The sequence below is a fragment of the Amblyomma americanum genome, chromosome 4, assembly GCF_052857255.1.
Source record: "Amblyomma americanum isolate KBUSLIRL-KWMA chromosome 4, ASM5285725v1, whole genome shotgun sequence".
Classification (NCBI taxonomy): Eukaryota; Metazoa; Arthropoda; class Arachnida; order Ixodida; family Ixodidae; genus Amblyomma; species Amblyomma americanum.
The window spans coordinates 220,567,701-220,595,105 of NC_135500.1; the positions used below are offsets into that span (position 1 = coordinate 220,567,701).

Below are 27,405 nucleotides of genomic sequence, written 5' to 3' on the forward strand. Positions count from 1 at the left end.
TCAAGCGGGCCGCTGGCCCGCAGCTTGGCCCTGGGCTTGGCCGCGGCGCTCGTCGTCGTTGCTGCGCTGCGAGTTGGGGCCCGAGCCGGACCAGCGAAAATTGCTCGTCGAGTCTGGCGGCGGGAAGGAGAGCTCGGAGCCAGTGTCCTCGAACGAATAGAAAGGCGACATGTCCCGCCTCGACGCGCCGCTGCCTCGTGGGACCGGGCTGGCGGCGCATGATGGCAGCCGGGGAGATCTCATCTTACGCGCTGTATCCGCGCTCTCTGCGGCGTGCAGGCGGGAGCCCGACAAGGAGCGGCAGAGGCTGGACCGGCGGCGCGCCCTCAGCTGGCGCCAATGCAGGGGCGAAGGCGCCGGAGACTCCATGTCGGCCGCCTCCAGGGGCACCACGGTCAGCGAGTCGTCGAACGAGACCGCCCGCGACGACGAGGTTGCCCGCGAGCACGGCACGTCTCCTGGAGCGCTCGGGTCCAGAGCTTGCGGCGGAGGCTGCAGGATGGCGTTGTAGATGGACTCGAAGCTGGGCTCCTCCAGTGTTCTGGCCAGCAGAAGCTGCCGGCTCCTGGGGATCGCTGCACCAACCCTGGGCAGAGTGGTGGCAGGCAAAACGCTGCCTGGAAGGCGTATGGCCACCGAGCGGTCGGAGAAAACGACGGCTGCTTGCGAAAACAGCGGCCCGGCAAAATGAACCGTCGGCTCCACCGCTCGGGTCGCCGCTGCTCCCTTCTTCGCAAGGGCACGTTCTCGCTCCGGCCGGTTCTCCGGGACGCCGAGCTTCGCCGCCGACTTGGTGAGGCTGGGACGCCTCCTGTGAACCTCTTCGTGGGCCACCGAGAACGGCTCGGTAGCTGCCTTATGTTGCCGCTTCTCGACCGCCGGCTCATCTTTCAAACCTACAGCCTCCTTGCTCTCAGCCGGAATTTGCAGCTCCCCGCCAATGTGCTCCGCGTGAGCGGGAGCCGCTCTCAGCGGAGGCCACGCTATGGCAAAGTCGACCGCAGTTAGACCAACGGCCGGGTGCTGCAGCAGAATTAACTCGCTCAGCTTGAGCGGCTCGAAGTTGTCGTCGGACCGTCCGATGTCCTTCAACGAGGAAACGGTGCTGCGCCGTAGCAACGCCTCCAGCGTGGATTCGCAGCTTCCCCGGGTCAGTTCCCCTGACAGGCTCATCCTGCAGGGAGCTTCCAGGAATGCCCGAGACGCGGCGCCATCTACCGGCTGCGCCTGGTCGTCGATTTGCAAGAGCAAGTACTGCGTCTCGTCAAAGGTGGTCGCCGACTTGGCCACGGGATAGCGCGCCGCGTGCTGCCGCAGGTAGTGCTTGTTTCCCAGCATGACCACCTTCTTGACGTCCTCTGTCCAGGGGCGATCTGTGGCCACGCGGGCGGCGGTGTCACGCCGCCGAGCCTTCCTGAGCTGGGGCAAGCCAGCTCGACCCGGCGGCAGCAGGTGTGCCTGGGCGCCGCGCTCGCTCCTTGAAGGCTGCCACGAGTTTTCCGTCTGCACCGCCGAAGATGACGTCACCCTCGGCGGCATGCTGAGAACGACACCGTCCCCTGTTTCATGCGTCGCCACGCTCCGTTCCAGCCTTGGAAGATCGACCAAGTCGGTCAGACGGTGCAGCACGTTGCAGCTCGAGTTGGACGAGAGGAATGACAACGACGTGGACTCCGACGGCTGCACAGAGCCTTCGTCAGAGTCGCAGAAGGTGAGCAGTGCCCTCGCAACCTCCCTGGACGCCTCGCTGCTGTCGTTAGAGACCTTAGAGGAAACCGCCGCATTGGGTTTCCCGCTGCCCGACATCTCGACAACGTCTGAGCTCGCGGCAGCAGTCCCCGAGTCGCTCCGCTCTTTTGAGGAAGTGTTGATGGCTGCCTCGTCAAGGTTATTATCGTCGTTCATGCCCGACTGCGTCGAGCTCTGTGCGACGCTGTCTAGTGGTGACTTGTTGACTGCCTTTCCACTCTGGACGTCATCTGAAGAAGAGCGGGAAATTCGTGTGCAGTTTACAGAGTCCGCCATGCACGGACGCTAAGAAAACACCGTGTTTAAGACCTAAGAAAGGGCTTAAACAAAGTGTGTGCGCATATTCGAATACGAGCCGATTATTTATGTTGCTCGGTTTATATTCGATCCGAGAAATTTTCTAAAATTTCTCAATATCCCGCAGCGGTCGAATACCGCGCCAACCTTCATACATCTGACCGTGGCAAGACCAGGACTTATTATCCGAAGTTTAAAGTGTCAGGAGAACTGCACAAACCTGTACACTTGACTTTTTTTTCCGTCGATTACCGCGTGGACCAGTCGTACATTCGGACACTGATAGACTTGAACATGATGCGAAGTGGGCTTTCTCACATATCACGCGTGATAAGACGGCCGACCACCCGCATCGAACAATCGCAAAGCGAAGGCGCGTGCTACATATACCCACTTGTCCACCTCGTCTTGGTCAGCGGGAGAAAGCCCGGATAAAAGCATACCGAAGCAGACACCGGGGCAGTGGCCGCGACTAGGGCGCCTCTCGCTTTTCCGAGCTTCGCCGTGCGAACCCAGCTGGGAGGCATTTCTTTCTTTTTAGAAGCAGTCAAGACGCCCGCCGACGGTTTTCTACCGTGGCACCTCTTAACTGTATGAGTACTTCGAAAGAGTGCGTTTCCCTCGTTTGCGCCCACATTGTTCAACCAGGACGCCTAAAGTGCGCCCTCGATCGTCACGGGCTTTCGCCTGACCGCATTTATACGGCAGCTTCCTTTTGGTGCGAGAGCACTATAGCGATGTGCAAACCTCGAGCAAGATCTCGCAATGTTGTTGTGTTTGTGCCAAGTGAAATAAATAAACAAAAGTAATTCAAACAAATATCCGCTAACAGATCAGCCCCGCTGGCCTCTGCGCGAGAGCGATGAACTATCGCGGCAGCCGACCCCGCCTCGTGTTAAACTGCAACACTGTCGCGCTGCGCATTTCACTTCATCATCTTCGTCAACTAGCGCTACTGTCAAATCGTTATTCACTCTTTGAGCTATGTGGCGGTAGAGACAGAGAGATGTGCGCTGCATGCGTTCGCGTGGACAACGTTGTGGCAGGAACACAGCACTAGACCAATACGCTTTGGCATTGACAAAATTGCTGCAGAAAGGCGGCACTGGAGCATAGGCCGCATGTGTACATTGGGTAAATTCACGGACCTTGTCTCGCGTTTGTAATGTCAGAAAGTGTGCCTTGTTTTTTTTTTAAGTAGTTTTTCATCTGCCTCCTCCCATCATCATCGTCCCCCATCGTGACCTTCTTTTATCTCCTCTTCCCGTCCCCCAGAGCAGAGTAGCAGGCCAGATATTTATTTTTCAGGCCAACCTCTGCCTTTCATATCAATAAACCCTCTCTCTCTTGGGTAAATTGGCATTGACGATGAAAAAGTAGAAGACGTGCATAACTGGCAACCTGGGTCAGTGGACACCTTTCAGGTACATGACGATGATGTCCACCAGCAAAAAACTGTGCTTTCACATAATTTTTGTGCTTAGCAATGCTGAATGCCCAGCCATTCTTTTTTTTTCTTTTTCAAGAGGCAGCAGAGAGGGGCGGGACATTTTATAAGTCGACCTTCGGATAATAGGGGCATTTCTTTTGGTCCCTTAAAGTCCGAATCATGTGTCAATTCGTGGATCGCATACGTTACTAATTTTTTGAAACCACATTATTGGTTGTATGCTGTCATATCATCATCAGCCTGGCTACGCCCACTGCAGGGCGAAGGTCTCTCCCACGCCTCTCCAATTAATCCTGTCCTTTGCCAGCTGCGGCCACCGTATCCCGGCAAACTTCTTAACCTCATCCGGCCACCTAACTTTCTGCCTCCCCCTGCTATGCTTGCCTTCTCTTGGGATCCACTCCGTTACCCTTAAGGACCAGCGGTTATCTTACCTTCGCATTACATGCCCTGCCCAAGCCCATTTCCTCCTCTTGATTTCGACTAGGATGTCATTAACCCGTGATGTTCCCTCACCCACTCTGCCCTCCTCCTGTCTTTTAACGTTACACCTATCATTTTTCTTTCTTTCCTTTACATAGCTCGCTGCGTTGCCCTTAACATGAGCTGAACTCTTTTCGTTAGCTCCACATTTCTGCTCCATTTGTGAGTACCGGCAAGATACAGCTGTTGTACACTTTTCTCTAGAGGGATATTGGTAAACTGCCATACATGATCTGAGAGAACCTGCCGTATGCGCTCCACCCCATTCTTATTCTTCCAGTTATTTCCCTGTCATGGTCCGGATCAGTGGCCACTACCTGCCCTAAGTAGACGTATTCCCTTACCACTTCCAGCACCTCGCTACCTATTTTTAACTGCTGTTTCCTTGAGAGACTGCTGAACATTACTTCGGTTTTCTGCATGTTAATTTTAAGACATACCCTTCTTCTCTGCCCGTCTAGCTCATTGATCATGCTTTGCAGCTCATCTCATGAGTGATTTAGCAAGTCAGTCATCAGCGAATTGCAAATTACTTAGGCATTCTTCATTAACTGCAGTGCTGTCTAACAAAAGAGTACACATATCTGCGCACGTCGCATTTTTTAAACATGGTACTGAGTCAGTCTAGCTTTTTTTTTCTTACAAAGACCATTCACTCTAACGATAAATTAAGAAAACCTGGCTATTGTTTGTGAATATTTTTATACTAAACAGATAATCGATATTCCAAGGCACATTTTATATTCGTATTCGATTTGTATTAGGAAAATTCAATATTCGCACGCTCCAAGAAAAAAACAACAACCTGTGGATAACGCAACAAGCTCAGCTGAGCTAACCTTTGTCGTCGTCGTCGTCTTTGCGAAGGCTCGTCATGTCGCTCTCCAAGCTGGCAAGGATATCCGCGAAAGGCCTCTCGGCGAAGTGCACCGGAGGCTGAAGCTGCTTTGCCATGTATTCCTGGTAAGGTTTTTGCATCGTTAGTGGCGGCGTGGTCTCCGACCCTCGAACATCTGAGAAAGTGAGCGAAACGTCCCTGGCTGCACTGGTATCTCCAAGTAGCAGTCCATGCGCCGCCTGCCTGTCGGGCATCGCCTGGGCCGCGTACGCAGCTCCGATAGGAACCCAACCGCGGTGGTCTTGCGGCACGCCGACAGGAATGGGCTGCGGTATTTTACCGCCTATCCTGTCGCTGCCGTACTTCTCATCGTCGGCGCTGTTCTCGATGTCCGTCAGTGGCGTCGAGGACTGCCTCGTCAGAGTGAGCTTCTCTTGCGACTTCACCCGGCCGAATGAACTCTGCCTCGGGGGCCCTTTGACGATTGGCAGCTCCGGTGGCTTCGGTGTGGCAGTTGTGTTCAAAGCGCCCTCCGTAGTCGTAATGGTCGTTTCATTTGTGCAGCGTGCAGCTGACATTTGTTGTTCGGAGTGATCTGCCATGTTGCTTCCAACCTGGGCAGGCGGGGCAGTGGTCTTCTCCGCCACTGACTCTTGCTTAATATCGCTGGCTGTGACCTCAGTGCGGTCCTCTGAGGTCTCTTCAGCCCGCTGTCTTTGAGGCAGTTCAGAACCTCGGGCGATGCAAGCGTTTTTGACGCCTCGCTCCTGCTTTCGGTGTCGCTGGCCTTTTCCAGTCGTATTGTCTGCAACCGTTTTGCTGCGCGCCATCTTCTCGTGCTTTCTGATGAGTCCTGAAAGCAGGCGGGCTAATTCTCCCACTTGTTCTATACTGAGCTGGTCGCTTGGCTTACGGTGCACTCTCGCCTCATCAGCTTTCACGTGCTGGTGCTCAAGTTTTGGTTCAGGATTCACGATTTTAAAGCCAGTAAGTGCACTCGAGCTAGCGCCAACCATCGCATCCTTCAGGGAAACTTTTGCTGCGGCAGGGCCGTCGTCGTCTTTGCTGTTTTCCGGGCGCTCGTTTCTCCTCTGCTGAAAAACTGCGCCCCTCACGACCACGCCCTGCTGGACCACGCTGCCCCCCGCAGCGGTTTCAGCCGCGGGCGACAGCTTCTGCTGGGCGTCGTCGCCGCCGCTCGCTATCAGCACAGCGGCGGGAGATGATGCGCGCCGGCTCTTCGTGTTGGGTGCCGTCAGCGAGCGTTTGTCGGGCTCGATGCTGCGACGCTCGCCGTCCACTCTGGACTGCAAAGGTGGCTCAGCTTCGCCACATGCTCGCGAGATCTTGTCAACGGTCACAGCGTTCTCGGTAGATTGCGAGGGGACGTCATCCCGTTTCTGGACGTCCGCGTAAGGCTTCTTCACTGTCTTAGTTGACGCGGAGAATACATGAACCGGAACATTGATGCCGACCATAGCACCTAAGTAAAGAAACGAGAAATGCAATAGTGACATAGACAAGCAGGTGAAATGCGGCCATCCTGAAGTCATATTCGACACCGATTCCATATATCAGGGAAGTGGAATAAGTTGGAATTCTATTAGAATTAAGACAATCCGAACTCAGCTATTACAATCTCTAGTTTCATACAAGTTACGCTTCTCGTCAGCTTCGCATGAGTTAGGGGAGTCTCTCCGGGCTCCTCTTAATTCGAAATTAGGATTATTCGAACATTCAGTCTTTTTTAATATTGAAATTCGGTTTCGGTTTCTCGGATTTAACGTCCCAAACAGACTCCGCCTATGAGGGACGCCGTACTGGAGGACTCCGCACAATTTCGACCACCTGGGGTTCTTTAACGTGCACTGACATCGCATAGTAGACGGGCCTCTATCATTTCGCCTCCATCGAAATTCGACTGCTGCGGCCGGGATCGAACCCGCGTCTTTCTGACCAGCAGCCGAGCATCATTATTACCACTCTGTGAACGCGGCTCAAAATGTCAAAATTCGACTGCAAAGCAACATGACGGCATTGGATGCACATTGTACCGGCCCAATAGTCGGCTATTATTTGGTACTCACTTGAAATCAAATTTATTTCGGATATGTGCGTGAATACACAGACATGCCCACAATATAATATAGCTTCTTTTGCGGGCGGTTGGTGACTGCAGCCTCACCAAAGGCAAGTGAGAAAAAATGGACTAGATGCGCAAGGATTATACTCTACTCGTGTTCAAGACAGCCTTCGCAGAAAGGAAAGATCGTCATGGCAGTCTCTCGGGGTCAGGATGGTACTCTACTGCTTCATTAGCTACAGCCTGAAGCTGCCATAACCGCGCATCCTGATTTTGTCATGAGAAAGCGCATGAAAAAAGTGAGAAAAACTGTTCAAAAGGACATCATGCTAGAATTAAAAATTGGTTTTCCTTGGAACTGTGTCGCCTTCTTTCGTTGTAGTAGCTGTCTGCTGGCACTTGCCGTGCCGTGTCAAGTAAAATAATGTTTTGGTACACCTTAGCCAAGGTATACTGCAGTATGAACAGTGCGTCGGCCAGGACCAGTCGGACAGTTCTGCATATATACAGTCTCTGAGCCCGGCATTTTCTGCAGCGCACACTCGAGTCCTGCAACCGGCCTCAAATTTCTCTGTGTCAATTCTGCGGTGATTGACCAGACACAGACCTCACGGCCAGCATGGACGCACTTCTTCCACTTCTGCCCTTCCTTTTAACACCTGGGCCATTCCGTCACAAGGCCTTCGCCCCTGTCCTAGACCCTGCATGCCGCAGCGTCCGCCAATGGTCCCGTGAAACCTTGATGATGGTGATTTCATTTTTACTCGCCCGAAGAAAACAACGAGCGCCACGGCCATGTGCTCACTCTGATGCCTGTCCGCAACCCGGACGTCGGTGGTCGTGAATGACATTTTTCACTCGTGAACATCGAGGGCCGACAGGTGGGTAAACTAGCGCATGCAGTACCTGCAGCGGCCCCGCTCGTCGCTGCTGCCAGTGGCTCAGCCGCGGACGCCGACTGCCTCGTCGGCGTGGTCGCTCCGAGGTCGTCGCTGAGACGAGCCTTGAGGCTGCGCCGGCGCTTCAAGTCCTTCATGAACGAGTCGTCGGTGGACTCCGACGGGGGCGCCTCGCGTCTCCGGAGCGAAATGACGGGCGGAGGACTCGGCCCCGTTCCCAGGAGGCTGGACCTGCGCGTTGCCACAGGCTTGCTTCTCTCCTTGTCTGTCTGCGTTGGACCGCTGTCACAAGTTATGACATCTGGTCCAAGGGTGAAGTGTTAAAGGAGCTCTGAAAGGTGCTCTATGTCTGGGATTTTTAGAGCCATAGCACTTAGATATATAGAAGCCATTTCCCGCATTTTTCATTCACGCGCGCGCGCGCGCGCGTGCGTGTGTGCGTGTGCGTGCGTGTGTGTGTGTGTGTGTGTGTGTGCGCGCGCGTGTGTGCGTGCGTGTGTGTGTGCGTGTGTGCGTGCGTGCGTGCGTGTGTGTGTGTGTGTGTGTGTGTGTGTGTGTGTGTGTGTGTGTGTGTGTGTGCGCGTGTGCGTGCGTGTGTGCGTGCGTGTGCGTGCGTGTGTGTGTGTGTGTGTGTGTGTGCGCGTGTGTGTGTGCGTGTGCGTGTGTGCGTGCGTGTGTGCGTGCGTGCGTGCGTGCGTGCGTGTGCGTGTGTGTGTGTGTGTGTGTGTGTGTGTGTGTGTGTGTGTGTGTGTGTGTGTGTGTGTGTGTGTGTGTGTGTGTGTGTGTGTGTGTGTGTGTGTGTGTGTGTGTGTGTGTGTGTGTGTGTGTGTGTGTGTGTGTGTGTGTGTGTGTGTTCTGCCCACCGGGACGTCCCAGCTAAACAATAGCCGTGGTTTAAAAATATGCCGCGGAACTTTAAGCAACCATATGCGTGTTGCTGGCTATCGATCGTATGGATCGTCACACTATTTTTGTATTGTCCTTAATTGCATAATTAGTCAAGATTAATTAACCAACTTCGCAAGCACGAATATGTGCGAAAAGTTTGAATGAGAAAGTTGCAGAACGGTGCACAAAACGTCCGACTGATATAGCTTGCCATCTATTGCGTATTAGCATTTTTCGCTCACTGCAGACGGCCGCATCGAGGCACCCTAAGCGTCCGCGAGGCGGCCGGTTTGGAAGCTCTAAAGTCACGTGACTTTATTAAGCGCTGCACCACGAGTGCTATGAGAAGCCCCAGGGATATAAAGCTAAAAGTGACCAATTCCACGCATCAAACTATTATCGCTATCCGAACAACTTCCACCTGCGAACAATGAATCCACCGGAAACGAAGTGGAAAAGGAACTGCCAGCGCACCGAATTCGCATCTGGGCTATGTATGCACATTTCTTACTGTGTAAATAGCCTGCGTATATTGCCTCTCCCCCTATCCTCTCTTCCTGTCCCCTCAACTCTTCCATCTCATTTCTCCATCCTGCCTGCTATCCTTTATTTCCGCTGCCTCAGCTCAGGTGCTTCAGTATCGATGGCAGATGCAGCAAAAATCTTCTTCCTTTTAATTACTATTATTTTAATAAAACCACTTACTACTACTACTATCATGTATGCAAATCGACCCTCTTTTTTTACTGGATAGAAGGGGCCTGTCTGCTCCACTATAGGCCTGCATCATGCCGCGCCTTTCCGTTGGCTTTTTATTTTTTAAACAGACGCAGGTGTATGCCAGATGATAGAAAAACTGACCAGCTCGAGTTGAAACGGTTTTAGCGCTTTTCATTATTATTGTTGCCGCGTGTGAAACCATAGACGAACCACATCGTGGTTGCGAACTGCGCCCTGTTCGGTGGTCGTGAAATAGATTCAGTTCTGTCTCGCTCATGTATGACACTGCTCGACAAAAACTACACTGAGATGGCCTGCCTTCTTCCTTTGTGGGTCTCGATGGTCACCACGACCTGCTGCTTGTCGAGGACCCGTTGCATCTTTTCGTCCTTGGGTCGAAGCAGGTGCATGGGGGATGAGCCGCTGAGTTCAGCATTGCACTCCAGCTCGGCTCCTGAATGAAAGAAACGGGTCTCACCATCAAAGACAAGCAAGAACATGCTGCGTCACTTTTGCATCTAATCTCCCTGATGTGAACTAGGCATGTAGCGCCTACAACGAGCCTATTTCTTCAACACAGACACCTTGCAAGCTTCCGATGACGTAATCGAAAGGCAACGGGCGACTGGAGATCGTCAACTTTTTGGAGCATTCCGAATCATCCGCAATTCAGAATCATCCGCGCCAGAAAAATTTTTTTAAAAATCTCAGTGGCTAAGTCTATGCCGTGCTCGCGCTGCGCGAATAACGCTAAGAACGTCTTGCAAAAGTCGTACAAAACATCCAACGACGAGACCACATCTTTTAACGCTCCTCAACAATCGCACGGAGCCCGAGCGGCAGTTCTGGATTCGCAACGTCGTATAAAGACTACTACTCTGCTGCTGTTCATTTCCAAGCCTCGCTTTCCGAAGTGCACTAAGACTGAGTGTTTTGCCCAACAGCTAATGGCCTGGCGATGCATGACTTGAAGCTCGACGTACTGGTTTTTCGCTCCCCTTTTCGTTTCTTCCGACGCAACGGCGTGGCTCGTCTGCGGTCGCCGGAGTCGCAGCTGCAGCTCCCGCCGGCCGCCTCGGCAGCGTGCTCGCTGTCGGACGAAGAGCGCTCCTTCACCGTCGACAGACCCGCGATCTGCAACGTTCGGGGACACCTGAACGAATGAGTCTTTTTTATTGAGCAAATACGCCCTTCGGCATAAGAGAGTTATATGTATACATGTGCAGGCCGCCTATAAGTGCCAGCAAAACAAAACACGGTATTATGAAGAGATTCTCGATGGACTACCTTCTTCTGGTGCAGGTCCCCCACGCAGATAGCCGCCGCACGGGCCCCGTCTATAAAGGTGAGTGCCCTTCAGGAGCGTGCTGCATGGTATCACACTGCTTCAATGTGGAAGGGTTACGTTGGCAGGCCCACGTGGTGTGAAAAAGTGGCGCCCTGTGCTCGCAATGTGGACATCTATCCTCATACACTTTGGGATGAATTTTGCTCGGTATGTATAGGCACGGAAAGGTGCCTGTCTGAAGCTGGCGCCAGTGTGTCGCCTCCTGTTTGCTCAGCTTAGGATAAGGTGGTGTGTATATAGTCGCCTACTGCCCCTAATGTGCTCCAGTATTACGCAATACCATTGGCGTACAGACTCCGGTAGCCACGCCCCTCAAACGATGGCGTCAGCCGCACGGTTCCCATGCAGAGTACTCCGCGCGTCCTGGTACCCATAATGTAAATGTTTGATTCCGGAACCTGCGCCCCAGGCCTGGCTGATGAATGAGTCGCATGGCCTTTCCTTTCAGGCAATTCGTGCAAGCTGCGGCGATCACGGTCCGAGGCATTGCCCGTGCGTTGCCGACGGCCATCGCTGGAGCCTCGGTAGGCTTGCAATGGCGATTTCTCTGTACGCGGAGTCCACCAGCAGCCGCTCATCTTCCAGCATAGCAAGCAGCGTCCGCGTAGACCACGCATGCCGGCAATCTTTTTTAGAGACCTTTGGCTTCCCTCCTGCAGTTCCGGGTGCCGTGGAGGCCGGAGGCCCTCGCAGGACGTCGCAATTTCGTCCGGGACGTCCACGACCTCTTTGACGTTCTCGAAGCAATGTTGGCAGCCTGTTTTCTCCAGTAGAGATCTGCCGGGCTTCGTTAGAAGGAGCCGTTCAACTTGGGAGCTTAGATGCGCTTCCTAGTGTTCTTTACTTCAGCATTATTAAAGGCAGAGACCTCCAAAAACAGTCAGTCGTCTGCGTGTCGTCTACTCGCGGCGTAGAGATATGGTTAGAAAAAGAGCAAAACTTGACGCTGTCTACGTGCCGTAAGCGTATGCCCGCTTATGTACGCTAAACGCAAGATTTTTCAGGGCGTTACGACATTTTTCACATTCGCACGTTTAGTTCTGCATAACGGAGACGCAACGATAAGCTATGCCTAGTGGTGCCATTTGAGTGTTAGAACGGGAAGCATTTTGTTATCAAACCGGTGCTCCCCTTAAGAACTACTAGAAGCGGCAGAATTGTCCCTCTAAATGAAAAAAAAAACGCAAATTTATCGCTCATAAGTTTTGTTATGAGCGAAATGAGATGAAGCAAAAGCACGGTGCCCCATTTATGGTCAGTGAACGTACTTGAAACAGCAGTAAAAAAGACGAAATCAGTTGGAGGCAACGATTTCTGCTTCGAAGGGCACCGCCGTTGTCGAAACGATATCTTAGAGCACGCACAAGTCGCGCAAGATATATACTCGGAAAACAGCGTACGTAACGCGAGCGTACGTTAAGCCTCGATATGAACTATCGTTTGGCGCATGCACACTTTAAAGCATTCTATGCAATATGCCCGTATACCTACTTTATACTGCACTACATTCCGCATCGTCAGAAAGTTGCCTGTGCACTCATAGCATCTTTGGTAGTGCTGCAAGGAATTACTAGGATGGCGTAAGGCATAGTGCTCTAGAACTAGGACACTATAGCAAATGAGTAAAGGTAGCTGTTGGTTACGATAAGGTCCGCCAATTTGCTCGCTTGGGGACCTACAGGGTCGCTTTGTAAGCTTTGCGAAGCAGCCTGGGCCCCTACCTGCACTGCCATTGCAATGGCGTATGCCAATGACCAGTGCCCGTGTGCGCTCATATCTGGGCGCCGCTGATTTTTTTCCGGGCCATTTCAGCCCGGATAGACAGGACAAAGCAGAATGGTTATTCTATCCTGTTACTCATTAAAACCTTTCATTACTGATTCACATGAACGCAGCCACAGGCTATAAAAAGAAAGATATGGTTAGATATGCAGGTTCTCAAATTGTGGCAATTGATAATACATCCTTATCCATAACTGCAACGTACGTATGATCATTGCCGACCTTACCGCCATGGTCCGCTAACAAGGTCAGCTTGTAGATGGAGGAAAGCCGGAAAGATCATGAATTGGAGGTGGGGACTGCGTTAGAGCCCACCGAATTATATGCGTTAGGTGCATTTCATGGGAAACTCCTTAAATAGAAGTACAATGGCGTAAATACTGATCAAAATCTACCAGAGCGCTGCCATCAAAGGAACGCAATACCGTTTTTCCGCATCTTCGTAACATAAATGCGCTATGGTCCGTGCAATTTTAGTTAAAATGCGAAAATTTGAGAAGGCAGCATAGCTCTGCTTTTGGGTGTACTCGAGTGGGTCTTAATGAACCTGCTTATACCCTTGATTGGTGCTCCTAGAACAGACTAGACTAGCTATAGCTGCAGCCTGCATTGGTGCGCACCTTCCTGGCGATGTAGCGTGGCGGGTGGCGCGGCGGCGACGGATCCCGCGGGCGCAGCGGTTCATCGGCGCCACCTCCGTCCGGCCCGTAGTCTCCGTCGTCCTCCGGCCAGGGCCTGAATTCCTTGCCCAGAATGCGCGCCGTCGAGGACGTGGACGACGTCTCCGTGGTCCGGCGACGACGCTTCGATCTTCTGCGGCTGCTGCTGCTGCTGCTGCTGCTGCTGCTGGTGGTGCCGCTGTCACGCTCGCGCACCATCCTGCGGGGAATATGTGGAGTCCCCTACACACCCGCACTAAAGTTTGCGTCCGTGTGCTGTGAAGACAAAGAAAACACCCTCCTGAATCTTTCGCTCTACACAACTTACACAACAGAGGAGGAGCGACGGTAATGGCCCCGTATTGCTTTCTCCATACCGAGCGTCGCACATACGCGCCACGGTATAGAACCGGGCGCGAAGACTGGAGCGAACGGCGCGATCTTGCGCACCAAGGCGACTCTGCGCGAGGTCTTGGAGGCTCGTCATAAGCCGATTGTGAATCATGACGGGTCCAGCTTGTGACGTGTTTTCGGGCAGTTTTTGAGGAAAGGAAATGGCGCAGTATCTGCCTCAGAACTCGGCGGACACCTGAACCACGTCATAAGAGAAGGGATAAAGGAGGAAGTGCACAGCACAAGTGCGCCTTTCGCGTTTCGCCTCCATCGAAGCACCGGGCTCGAAGCCGGGAATTCGGCTTCAGTAGCTGAGCGCCCTAGCCACTGATCTCGCTCATGTGATATTTGGTTTGCAGACAGGTACCAACACATGTACTAAGTGACCATTTTGGAATCATTTTCGGAAAAGTGTCCGTTAGGAGGTCCAAGATACAGGTCGCGTTATTGTTTTTTTAAATTTCAGCGAGATCATGAGTTGCGCATTGTGATCATGTGCAGTCGTGGTTCAACGGCTGGGACGACGCTGCGAAAATGCGGAACTTGTACTTCAGCCTTGAAGACGCTGCCCGGACGCGGTGAGAATCTCGAGACCAAATTGTCTACGTGGCCAGCCTTCCGCCGTCAACTTCTGAGTACGAATATGCCAACAGTGACCACCGGGAGAGTGCGGACACCCTGCGACGTAGCTAGGACGGTTCAGTAGTCGTGTTATAGTGCACTAGAATAATGCATGTACACTATACGTCGGATCCAACTCAACAACGACGCGGCAGATGTCCCTCAAAGGAGGCCGTCCAGTTAATGGCCTAGACTGATTTTCATGACGAAGTGGTTAGTCTCTTTTCATCTGCCACACCCTGTGACGTTACTAGAACTGTTCAATAGTCGGATTATAGTGCACTAGAATATACAACTCCACAACGAACCGGCAGATGCCCCTCAAAGGAGGCCCTCTAGGCAGACCGATTTTCATGACGAAGTGGTGAGTCCCTTTTCACTAGGTCAAAGGGCGTTAGCCACGACGTCATGAGAATAGGTTGAAGCACGAGAGCCCTGATTGGCTGGCAGCGCCCCACGTCACCGACCAGAAAGACGGCCACTTGGCAGGATGACGACGTCACTGAGAACAACGCCGAGTACGTATTTGCTCGGCCATGCCCCATTCGCACCATCTTTATCCAACTTCAATCCGAGCAAAATCTTGCTGCCTTAAAAGGTTGGACGTTCGAGAAAGGCTTAATTAGTAATGCTATGCTAGGCCGCCCAGAGATTACAGACAGCCTCTCATAACTGTCCCCCTGATCATGCACTCGTGTCTGCTCCGACACTGCGGCGCTGTATCAGTGCGTGCACCTGCAGTGATTACAAAACAGTCTCGTTAAGCCACCTCCACACGCAGATCACGCACGCTTGGGCGTGTCGCTTTGATTGATTTTATACGCGCTACGTGTAAACCCCGCCATGCAAGACGATGCTTAGGCCTACTTGAGGTAAGCGTAGCCTCCGGCAAGAAGCAGTAGCGCCAATGCCAGCATCACGGTCAGGGCGACGGTGAAAATGCTGCCTCCTTGTCCCGACGCTGGAGAAGAGAGCAGAGACATGAGAAAAAACTGCGCGACTTCCATGGTCTGTGCTCGAACTGACGATCGAGTCTGCGACCTCCAACTTGCACGCACAGCCAAAGCTCATCCTTGTCGTCGCTGCCGGGGTCAAAGGTCTCAAAGAGCACAGCTCCGCTATCAGTCGGTGAATCAAGATCACACTTGGCGAGGTGAAGGCGGAATTTGGCTTCTCTAATATGCGCACTTCTGTAATAAAGCGATCATTGGAACGTACACGACCTAGATGTATACGCCTCGATTGCCGTTTGAGTGTTTTGTAAAATTTTGTCTCGCTTGTACGAGATTAAAAAGCGCTATAAATTGTGGTGGCGCAGTTGAGTCCCTGAACGTGTACCGTTGTGTCCCCGTTATTTGGAGCCTTCATTTTTCATGTAGTCAAGTAAAGCGCAGTTAAACAGAACACCTCACGACAGATATCTCCAATTGTATACATAGGCAAAATCTACAGAATAATTCCCGACTTCGAAGTTTGGTATATTGATCTCTTTATATGCATTACCGGAAGGCAATTGAGTGTCACTCATCGCAGCACTCTGTCCCATGCACTGTGTGATTTTTCGGGTACCTCAATGACAGAAAGAGCCGGCGTATACGGGCGCCACGATACTCACGCAGCAGGCAGTGGTGTGTCGGCGTGAGCTCGAAAGGGGGCGAGCAGTTGCACAAGAAGTTGATGCACTGCACGTTGGGGTTGCCGAAGCTGCACTCGTGGTTCGTGACGCACGCCTCGTACAGCTTCTTGGCTGCGAGAGAGCGAGGATGCTGGCACAACATCACCTGCACGTCCACATCTGCGGGCCAAAGACTCGCTACGCTGATACCGTTGGTAGAACATGCTGTCGGGCTTGTTGATGTATTTCTCCTGGCATGGTAAAGTTGCTCGAAAAACACACAAAACACAAGACGTACACACCCAATACCTTTCTTGTGTGTGTGCTTTTTTTCGGCAACTCTACCATGTCAGAACAATCTCCAGTTAGTCCTGCGCCAGCCTTGGCTATCTTGCCCATCAAATTTTTTACTCGCGTACCAAGACCCTCTACCACCCCCGGCTACTTTTCCACTCCCTGAGAATAGCGCGCCATCTTTTATCTGTTAATTCTCCGCACCTCTGCATTACATCGACCGCCTATATATTTCCTCCTCTCACTGTTTTATGATAGGCGCATAAGCGGCTATCATTCACATGCCAAACACCGAGCATTAAAGGAGCACGGGAACTAAGAGCGTTCCCTTGCATTTGTTTTACTTTCTTTAGGAAAAGGATTCGCAGTTGCGTTTTCTAGCAATGGCAACCTGTTGTGTCCTTGCAATAGCAAAATACTTTATGTACAGGTACTACGTACCTATAGGTATAGGTGCTGGTGTAACATACGCAGTGTAAAAAAGACGGCATAATTTTTTTTATAATGAGGAAGTAATAATTACTCACTGCAACCCACCCAAGCGCAGCCAGGCGGTTACAAAGGAAAGCTATACAGCTTTCTCAGAAAATTCCTAGTTAAAGTTTGCAGCCGCATGGCTGCGTTTGGGTGGATGGCAATGAGTAATTACTCCTTTATACAAATCTATTCCACCTACGGGTATTCGCCTAAACATTTGGCCAACATCCTTAATAAAGACGATGATGACCCTTCGCTTCAAATGGCATTGCCACCAGCGCCTGTGTAGCTCCGCTGCTGTCTCCTCTCCGGAAGCCCTCAATAAATGTGGCCGCGGTCGCCTTTCTGGGCAACCTCCATATAATTACCCTTTTAATCTCCCGTTGATGAACACCATATAAAAATAATCCCCTATGCTCCTTGGTACCGGCGACTATTGGCTTCTGTCATGTTCCCTTTATTTGTGTCGTGCACCGTAAATATGTGAAACGTAGGCGCAACGACCCGACCACGTTGTGCAACATTCGCTTTCGGAAACACTCGTTTCCTCAGACAGCAAGCAAACACTAAATGATGACTCATTGGCTGTAGCGCTCGGCCGCTGTGCCCAAGGTTGGGGGTTGGACCCCTGCGGCGAGGCCGCATTTCGATGGCAGCGAAATGGAAAACGCCCCTGTGATGTGCGATTTGAGCGCACGTTGAGGAACCGCAGCTGGTCTACGTTTATATGGAGTCATCCATAACAGCGTTGCTAAGAGCCTCCGCGTCACTTCGACACGTTAAACCCAAGATAGTAATACTATTATTACGAAAAAAGAAAGTATCAAATGGTTCACCTTTTTTTTCAGAATTCGAACATTCTTTGTTGCACGCGACGGAAATAAGCAAAGGAAGGCGGGCTGTAGTATGACGCTAGGAATACTTCAGAAAAAACTAAATAACGATTAGAAAAGGGGAAAATTCAGAAATACATGTGCTCGCTGGCACATGCATAAAAATTCCGGAAAGCGCACAGGTCAAGAAACCGGTCAGGAGGTTAAAATTGTGCAGCATATACCTCCTGCGCTAAAATGCACTGTTCTGCGAACCTCGTTGAACGCGGCAGTTGTGCGTGTTTATCCATCATGTGGCTTTCGGACACGCTAAATAGACCTATTAACACGTAAAGTTCACATGGAAATCGGAGGTCCTTTATCAGAGGCAGAAATCTTATAGCGTAAGGCGTGATCTCAATGTCATTTTTAAGAGTCTGCTCATGTGTGTCCCAAACGAACGTAGCGTCAAAACACAAAATTTCATTGTTCAATAGTGAGAGCTCCCTTTGAGAGCGCCCCAGAAGTCCTGTACTGAAACAACGGCGCCGGCATGCAGGAGGAGTGTATGTGCACGCGTGTAGATGGCACAGAAAAATGGGGTGACGTTATCAAGTGGTCGTACGACGCACGTAGCAAGCGGAGCACCACCACTTGAGACAATCCTGTAGATGTCGCTCGTCTATATTCACTCGCCACTGGCCGACCTCCATGTAGCGTCAGTTTCCTCGACATTCGCGCCAAAATTGTGACACACGTATACCGTCAGCGTTCCAGGTGGTGTCATGTGATTTCTCGTTGCATATAGCTTACGTGTGGTATATTCAAGTTGGAGGCTAGTGTGCAACAGGGATTCGAACTGACGACATATGCACCTTAAACTGCATGTCTTCCCTAAGTCTTTGCGATCAAAACTGTGACGCAACCGCGTCCACGAACGACATGCAAACTCGGCCAACCTCGTCGCCGCGCAGCGACAGGGCGCGGTCTGGTGCGCAACCAATCACGCAAACTCGTAGAAAAGAAGAGCTCTAATGCATGCAGCACAAACATCAACAATGCACCCGGGGACATTAATGGCATTCCCACACGTAAGCAGTCTCAAGTGCCTCAGCCCAGTTTTGTTTCACCGTTGCCCGGAACGCCTCGGAACTGAAAGAATCCCGGCGTTCGTTGGCCCAGAATGAGAGCGCTTGCAATTCGCGTTCAATGAGCGTCTCTCGTCCAAGTAACTTCGGACGCCATGAACGACAGGAGAGAAGGAGCGCCACATTCGGCACCACGGCGGCGTTCTTAGTGGGGCGTTAATTGTAACGCATTGACACGCGGCTCGTTTTTACGAGCGTGTATTCAACTGTTAAGGGGGCATGCACCGCGATGCTGATTAATCTTATTAAATGGATTCCTCGTGCGTTCCAGTGCGAAAAGAGATACTCAAATCGAAGCATGCAAAAGAAAGTTATTCCACTTAAAAGCCTCACAAAATAAAAAGATCGGACAACCTAGTGATGAGACATGGGCGTTACCTATCCGAGCAGCGCGTATAGCAAGCAACCTTTTCAAAGAGAGGTCGACGGGTGCCGCCATGATTGGGCTGTGCTGCTCCTATAGTACAGGAGCGAGTTGAGGATTAGGCTTTGTCATGTTTTCCCCACAGCCCATAAAGCTGGTTTTCCCGAGGTATATTGAAAAGGAACTCAAAAAACAAGTGGATTTTCACGGTTTCCAGCCAATGGCGTCGACCCCGTTCTCATGAGCATCAGAATCGGCAGACGTCACTGGCTCGAAGGGGGTCCTTTGTCGTCGTGGCCACCGCGCCATGTTGGCGGTCGTTTCACGTCACCTCGCGCAGTGCCGCGGTGCGCCTGAATTGCCAGTAATCTCTTTTGCATGTCGTTAAATGCGCCAACGTCCACTTTTCTTTGTGGAACGCATATTGTGTGCCAAGTTTGCAACGGAACTTTTCTGTGGCGTGATATATAACCGAGCTGCCTGCCGCAACTCGACAGCAAAACTGACCGGCTGCGCTCCACGAAAGAGTGTACACGACTTGAAGCTTTTAATATCAGTTGATAACTGTTAGCTACTCATGCAGGACACATCGTGGATAAACAGCACATGATTAATTGCCCACATTCCAAAACTGGCGCCTTAGAAAGTCATATATCCAGCGCCTTAGTCAGCGAACTGCTGAAGCTTCACAGACTGCGTTTCACCAGGAAGGCAAAACCTCATAGCTGCCCTTCACGCGGCAGAACGGCCGAGCAAATACTGTCATGCGCTCTCTTCGAATGCTGCTTCGAATGCACAGGACCTGGAATCTAGGCCAGTTCGCTGCAACGCGATTCCGCTATAGGTTCAGTATAGTAGCACGTCACTTTCAGCAGACAAGTTAAGCTAGCTAAACGAACGGACACGTTCATTTACTCACCTCTCCAAAAACGGCAACTCGGCCGTCGGACCCTCAGCACGGCTCTTGGGCTCGCTCGCTTGTCGAGCAATGACACCTTTCCGAGATTTGTATGTTTTAATTCCTTGGCCCGTCGGAAAACGTAAGCTGGGCCTCGATATCGGTGAATTAAACGCGCGGCAGCAGTCCTGTCTAGCGCGATTTGAAGGTTATCGCGCGAGCGTCGACCGAGAACCGGAACAGCGTCATGGTCCTCTGCCGTGGCGAAGGAGTTATCAGGCCAGCTTCCCTCACTCTCTGCTGTTCCTACTTTCGGCACGTGGCAGCGGTAGTGGCTCGGCTTGAGCCAGTGGGCAGGCCCGTGCGCTTTCCTTTTCATTCATAGGGCCGTCGTCAACAGCAGCAGCAGCTTCACTGAACAGGCAGCGATGGTGTTGCTAAGAGGATTATAATGTGGGCTAGTTGGTTCATACTTTCTACGATTAGCCTCGATTACGCGATTAGCCTCGCACAAAACAGCGAAAATTTCGGCACAAGTAAGTAATGCCCATACAGTCGTAAGAGACGAGATATACGTGGACCTCCACTCATGCCATGTTGCCAGACTTCGCAGCGCCCCCTGAAGTTGAGTTTGCTCGCATGCGTTTTGACGGCGTCTCCCCTCCACCCCTGTGTACCCGCCGTAGACCTGGCAGGGATGACTTACTCGACAAAGGAAGCTATGTCCACAGGCTTTTCTTTTTTTACTGCCTTCTTGGTGTGGTTAGTACACTATAGTTTGAACAACAGCCTCCAAGAAAGTTTGAAGCGAAATGGATAGTTTCGCCCCTTATTAGCGTTATTCTTGTTACTATTCGTTCGCTTTCATTGCTTCTTTTCAGTTTTTGTGGCACGCGAAAAGCTTACAGCACTCAAGAGGTTGCGCGTATATGCAACCCTTTTCACTTGGCTCTCGGAGCTATTCACAGACGCGATCAGAAAGCCGAGTGGGCGATATCCGCCTTAGCTAGTGTTGTCCTTGTGTCCACGAAACGTTATTGCGATTTGAGCGCCTTTGCCGGCCACTTAGTCCTGGCCGAGCCCGGGCTCAGCAGTGAGCGGGCCCCGACCGGGCCGGGGCTTAAAGCCTCTGGTCTCGATCGGGCCTCAGAATGCGCCTAGTGCAGCGCTCTCAAACTTCTCGACGAAGAACTCACCTCGCACGCACTTCTGGACGCCGCCCTCGTTGACGTACACGGGTGTTGACGGTGCGCATGCGCAGAACAGTGCATGGTTCTCGTTGCTGGAACACGCGAACAGATGATATCAGTCGGGTTCGCTATGCATCGAGTCGGCGGCGGTTCAGAGAGATATAGGAACGAGAAGGCCCTCAGTGCTCCCCCTTCCAGCAAGAGCATTCGGCGGTCGAACATCTCCGACAGCTTCCGTCGTGTCAAAATGAGCTGAGCCTGATATATGGCACAGGACTCGACGGCAAGTTTCGCCCCAGCAGCCTCGCCAACCAAAGTGATCCCATCTCTCATGCATGGTGGCAATAGTTGTCTCCAGATCTAGTCCAGGATAACTGTGAGGCAATTGTTGAATGTTGTAATGTATACTGTTATGGAAACATTGAAGGTATACATTGATGCGTAGCAAATTTTTAAAAACTTTATCCACTGCTTACGTCCAGTACTGCCATAAAACAGCAATGGTGGCCGTTTTTGACGATAGCAAATAAAAAAAACGCAAACCTGCCGAGGGTATAGATGTTACAGTGGTCCGGGAGTCTTGCGATTTATGAAAAAATTCCATTCACAAACAATTTCTCATTCATAGATGCGCTTGTCCAGAATGTTCACGCCACAATTATAAATAAACAAACGTCGAATGTCGATCTCGCATCTACAACACACTCTGGCAATGTACTTGAAACAGCGCTGCCTGCAGCCTTTTCATAAAAGCGGCTTCTCCCCGTCAAAGGACCCCCCTTCCAGCTAATGGCGTCGGCTGATTCTCATGAGCTGATCGGGGACAGTCCCCTCCCTGCACTGTCACACCAACAGGCTCAATAAAGTCATGTCTGGACCTGTTTATTCGACATATAGCTTTATTCGGACTGTTTTAGGGCCCCGGCCTTCGTGGATCAGGGCGGTATGCTGTACCAGGTCGGGTTTAGCGCTACAAAACTGCACGTGGGTTATGATATAGTGGGGGAATTCCGGATAAGTTCCCACCGCACGGCTGTTGTATACGCGCTATTATATAACTCAAGAGAGCGGCGCTGCCAGGCGAGAAAACTGGTTCGTTCAGCCATGGTCCCTGTACTAGTGAAGCCACCGCCGGATGCGACTGTAGTGTTTATGTTAGGCTGCGCATGACTCAACGGCAGTTATGTGAAGCACTCATGTGAGTGTTATCGCACAGACCGACACCGTGTTTATAAACAAAGCGGGGGGTTCGCGGCAGGCAGTTCCGACTGGCCGGAGGTGAAAAGTATTCTCATCACGTATAGGAATACATGGAAGCAAAAGTTTTCAAAACAGTTTTCTGATTTTGCAGTGCACCTGTGATGTCGTCCCTTCGTGAAAAACAACCAAATTCATCCCACAGAAGGTTCTGAAAGTATGAAGCGTCATTTCAAAGGCGACGTACATTTAAAACCCCTTCGCACTGAAATGACTCCCGGCTGGGTGTACGGAACGGGAGTGCGGCCCGTACAAACACATGTAAGCAAAACTTTCATAAATGCCTTTCTCGTTCCACAGCGTAGTCATGGAGGCGACTGTTTGTTAACAGTTGGCGGGTGCTTTGAAGAAGAGTGTGACAAAGTATGCTGCGTCATTTCGAAGAAATCTTCGTAAAACGCTACGATAAATGTGTGCTGTGACATACCCCAAAAGGCGCACTATCCGCTGGGCGTTTCCCCAAATGGCGCAAGCTTCTCGTGTATGCCGATGTACGGGGCTACGTTTCAACGCAAGTACTGTCGTTCAGTTTAGACACTCTAGGTATACGTTTACATTGAGGGCAGTCCCCAAACAGTGCGACACAGGAATCGACCACGAGTAACACCGTGTTTACACCCATAGGCGGCGCTGGCTACGCAGCAGCCGGAGTCAGCCGGTGTGTCATCTGCGGCGCCCTCTGCTGCAATGGGCACGTGCTTCTCTTTTCTTGCTACGGCTTTTGAGGAGTGCCTTTTCAGGCAATGCTGCATAGGCTATCTAGTTGGAACTATTCTATTAGTGAGCAAACGTAGCCCACGAGAAGCTTGACCGATTCGGGGAAACACCTAGCGGATAGTGCGCCTTTTGGGGTATTATGTCACAGCACACATTTATCCTGGCGTTTTACAAAGATTACTTTGAAATGACGAACCATACTTTGTCACACTCTCTTCAAAGCATTCGCCAACTGTTGAACAGCAACCTCCTTGCGTACTCTGTGGAACGAGAAAAATATTTCTGAAAGTTTTGCTTGCATGTGTTTGTACGGGCCGCACTCCCGTTCCGTATATAGCAGACGAACGCCGATAAACATCCCATCTCGTGTAATTCGTGTTTAGTGTGTGTATATGTATACGCAACGGGAGTCATTCCCATGCGCAGTGGCGTAAATCACGAGGGGGGGGGGGGGACCGGCATGCGAGCGAGGAGGCCTTTTCTCTTCCACGGAAAGGATCGGCACAATCAGATGTTCAACAAACAGCGCTGCCATGATTACAATCGGCCAACAATCAAAGGACATGTCATGACTACGTGTGATTCGGTGTTTAATTTAACTTCAAGTCTCTGCTTTTCTGGAAACGAGTCTACCTGTGATCAAGACGAAGATGTTAAAGGGTAGTCCTGCGCGTTGGAAGGTCGGCACCGCGCAAACCATCGAAGCTTTCTTCGGGGGTCTTTCTCTTGTCCGGACCTGGCGAATGTTTTAATAGTGCGCGAGACACGCGCCGACAGCTGCGACTATCGTCTTAGCGGCATGCATAAAACCACATCATATCATCTGGCCATCTTTATTTTAAAAAAGCAAATAAGTAAAATACATATTGATCAATGTCTACCGCCGTCCTTTCAGTTGCTTAAAAGTACCGGTCCGATTAGAAAATTGAGAATGTCCCTTCAACCATCTCGGGCCCACGTCATGCGCCAAAACAAAGGAACATGGGGCTTTGATTATAGAGCGGGAAAGCGATGCTGGTTAAATGCTGTAGAAATAGCACATCCTCTGAACTGGAATGCATAAGCGCAGTCTTTAGATTCGAGGAAAGCTACAAAATATGTTCGGTGCTAGAGGATTCGCAGAGAGTGGTATCTACACATAGACCGTGCCCGGCCCTAATCGCCGCTGCTTCGCTCCGAACATGACCGGGGCGCGCTGTCAATATCTAATAACCGGCCTGGCACGGTGCTCATTCGGCCTTGCCCGTGCAGGTCCGTTTGCTTTGCACGACAAAGCTTCGCGCTCTTAAAAAAGGGAAATACAACAAGCAGTGGGCAGACATCTGTGCAGCTGCTTAAAAAGTTGCACAAGCGAAACATCGGGTTAGTAAGCGACGAGTGCGTGTCTACTCATTCTGGGCACAGCCTAAAAAGTCGGGTTATAAAAAGAGCACTGCATGCCACCCTTTCCAGTGGTCCGTGAGGCAACACTTTAGGAGAGAAATTAGAAGAAAAAAACTGCTTTAGCGCGAGCGTAACGCTTTCCCCTCGTAAGCCCCATGGACTGCGATGCGCCTCCTTTCCATTTGTCATCCTCATTATAGCGCACTGTTACAGACTTCGCTTTACTTACACGGCGAGGAGACTGCGTCGTGTAAGTGTGGAATCGTGTGTTTTTCAGATAAGGAGAAAGCTCTCCGTCGAGCAGGGCTGGTAGCTTTATAAGGTCTAAACACTGTATGCAGATCCCAAGAGAGCGATTCGCAACCCCAAAGTCCGCATCCGCGTGAGTTACGCAAAAGGTTGTACGAAAATACAAAGCGTCTTCAATTAGTGCGCTTTTCATAGGTCAGGAACGTAGAAGTATAGATACCATTATGCTTAACTGGAAAGCATCCGCCGTTAAACAATGCGGCACAGCGTACGTGCCGCATTTAACTATGCGCATGGGGCACTACGCAGGGTTTGTAGCTGGGCGGTAAGGGCCTTAATTTAGCTAGGGGATGTTTTGAAACCTTCCCTCGTCGGCCCCGCAATTTGCTCCTCTGTAACGCCCCCGGTCGGCTAGCTAGACTTAATTCTGCTGACGGAGGCGGCTTTGTCCGTACTCCAGGCTACACCTGCATCTCGGGCTTGTTAGGTCGGCTGCATGTGGGAGGGGAGCCGTGTACCCCCGTGAAATTTGCGTGGATTTACGCCACGGCCCATGCGTAGGGATGTTAAATGTAAATCGCCTTTGAAATGACGCTTCATACTTTCAGAACATGTCCTAGGATGAATTTGGTTGTTCTTCATGAAGGAACATCATAGGTGCACTGTGAAATCAGAAAACATCTCTGAAAATGTTTGCTTCCATGTATTCCTATCGGCGCTAAACCTACTTTTCACCCCCAAGTTTTTCGTTACAAAGGATTAAGAGCACTCCCACCACCCCATAAAACACTGACCAGACAATAACAAGTCATGTGGGGACAACAACAGACGGGGACCGTCCCCAACCCAAACTGTACATGTATAAATTAATAAATAAGTATATCCTGCCGCTTTTGTGGTGAGAAAGATAACTTCGACCACATGATCTGGGCGTGCAAGGCCCGTAAGCCTCACTCAGAGCTCTTGCCTGATCCCTCGAAAGAAGCCTGGGATAAGCTAAGGTCCAGCAATGGCCCGACATTCAGTTCAAGGCCGTCGAATGGGCCGGCGTCGCCAAAGGTCTGCACAGCTAAATTGCCTCAATCTCCTACCATTATGCTCAATAAGGTTTCGTCAGCCTCTGCCCAGTAGTTCCAGCCAGCTACAGCAGAGCCACCGCATCTTGCTTATATACGTTACAGGTCGGTGTTGGTCTATACACTGGAATAAACGATGTTTCACTTTTTGCGAGTAGTCGGATCGTTGCCGTCGAAGTAAACGGTTGAACTACGCCTGCGTCTTAACTCTCAACACTGGGGTTCTCTAAAGTCGGACAGCAGACGGCCTTTTTTGCATTTCACCTGCACCGAAAATGCGGCCGGGATCCGACCCCGCGTCCTCAGCCAAGACGTGTTTCCTTCTCTTTAGAAAGCCTTCCGTTCCTGCGTGGAAGCGTTCTTGTACAATCGTGTGACGTATCTCACCTGATGCACGCCAGACCAAGGAGCGCGTTGCACTGGTCGTCGCGAAAGCATTGCGATCCGAAACCATAAAGCGCCACTGGTTCTTCACTGGAGGCCTTGCTGGTGCCCTCGGCGGTGGAGCCTGATACGTGGAAAATAAAGAGCAGTCTCTAAGCGCTTGCCTAAAAATCAAATCCCTAAAGAAGAGAACGTAACAGTCATCGCAGCGGTGCCGTTGACCTGAAAGAATTCTGTCATCAGCTTCCCCTTTTCCGGCATAAAAACTCCAGCAGCAAAGACAGCTCTGAATGTGGTGCTTTAGCTGTACGCGCTCCTTCAGGATGTTGGCATTTTTCGCATAATATACCAACAATATAACTTCAAATTCTATTCCTTGTAATGCGCAGACAGCAGCGTACGGATAGAATATGAAGAAATAACCGCCGTACCAGCAGCATGCATGTGGTGCCTCTAGTTTATATCCTTGCGTACCTGCTTCAGGACTCTTGGTAGGTGTGGCTACGTCGCTGTGGATGTCATGGGCGACTTGAATCAACTTGAACGGATCCCCGGCGCTACGTATACACGCACACAAACAAAGTTCAGGCGTTCAAAAGGGCGCACTAAAACGTTAGCTGCGGTTTAACAACGGCTGAACCTGGTTAGAGACCGAAAGCTGTGGTGTATCGTGCAAGTAGATGCGGCTTGGCGTCAGTAATGTTGAGTGCGTTCCGCACACTGGATAGGCAGCGCCCTTGCCTATCCAGCGCGCCTTTATCACGAGAGGTTGGTCGCCCAATGAATGCTGTGGCCTATTCTACCGCCCTCTACCGGCGAATCGAAAGGTCCAAGGTCACGTGGTGCGACACCATGGTGGGCCACATATGGTAAGGCCTATATAGCCACACTTGACCTCTGGCTCACTTGAAGGTCGACCGACAACGCACGGCGAAATCGGTTTTACGTATAGCGTAGTGAAGCTTTCGCTACAAAGCAAAGGGAGCGCGATGACTGTATTCACGTTGTGCATCAGCGCATGCTTCTTTAGGCATATCTTTAGGCACTGCTTGTCTTGGAAGCCGAGCGGTGGGACGTCCCAACCAGCCGCCGAAGAGCACGCCACGTGTCTAAGGGTTGCAAGGGGCTTCTCTGGCCGAAAGCGTTTTCGCGTGCATTGCCTGCTTGGGACGAAGCGCAGAGAGGTGGCATAAATGCGACTCACTTCATGCCTTCGAACTGGCCGGCCACCGGTCTCAGAAGCCCGCATAGTGCCCCGGCAGTCGCAAGGAGGAGCGCCAGTGGGGCAGCCGTCATCAGCTCCGCAGGTAACCTAGCTGAGGACCACTTTT

General features: G+C 51.4%; 1 protein-coding gene across 1 annotated transcript; it reads right to left on the bottom strand.

Annotated features, from left to right (window-relative positions):
- On the bottom strand, positions 1-27,401 carry LOC144130026 (uncharacterized). The gene is made up of 12 exons (XM_077664067.1): positions 27,279-27,401; positions 26,549-26,631; positions 26,078-26,198; positions 21,015-21,100; positions 15,826-15,957; positions 15,078-15,171; positions 13,158-13,416; positions 10,391-10,541; positions 9,726-9,861; positions 7,807-8,030; positions 4,819-6,300; positions 1-1,979 (listed from the first exon to the last, which is right to left on the bottom strand). The coding sequence occupies exons 1-12, from the start codon at positions 27,368-27,370 to the stop codon at positions 1-3; spliced, it is 4,839 nt and encodes a 1,612-aa protein (XP_077520193.1). The 5' UTR covers positions 27,371-27,401.
- Positions 27,402-27,405: the final 4 nt, after the last annotated feature.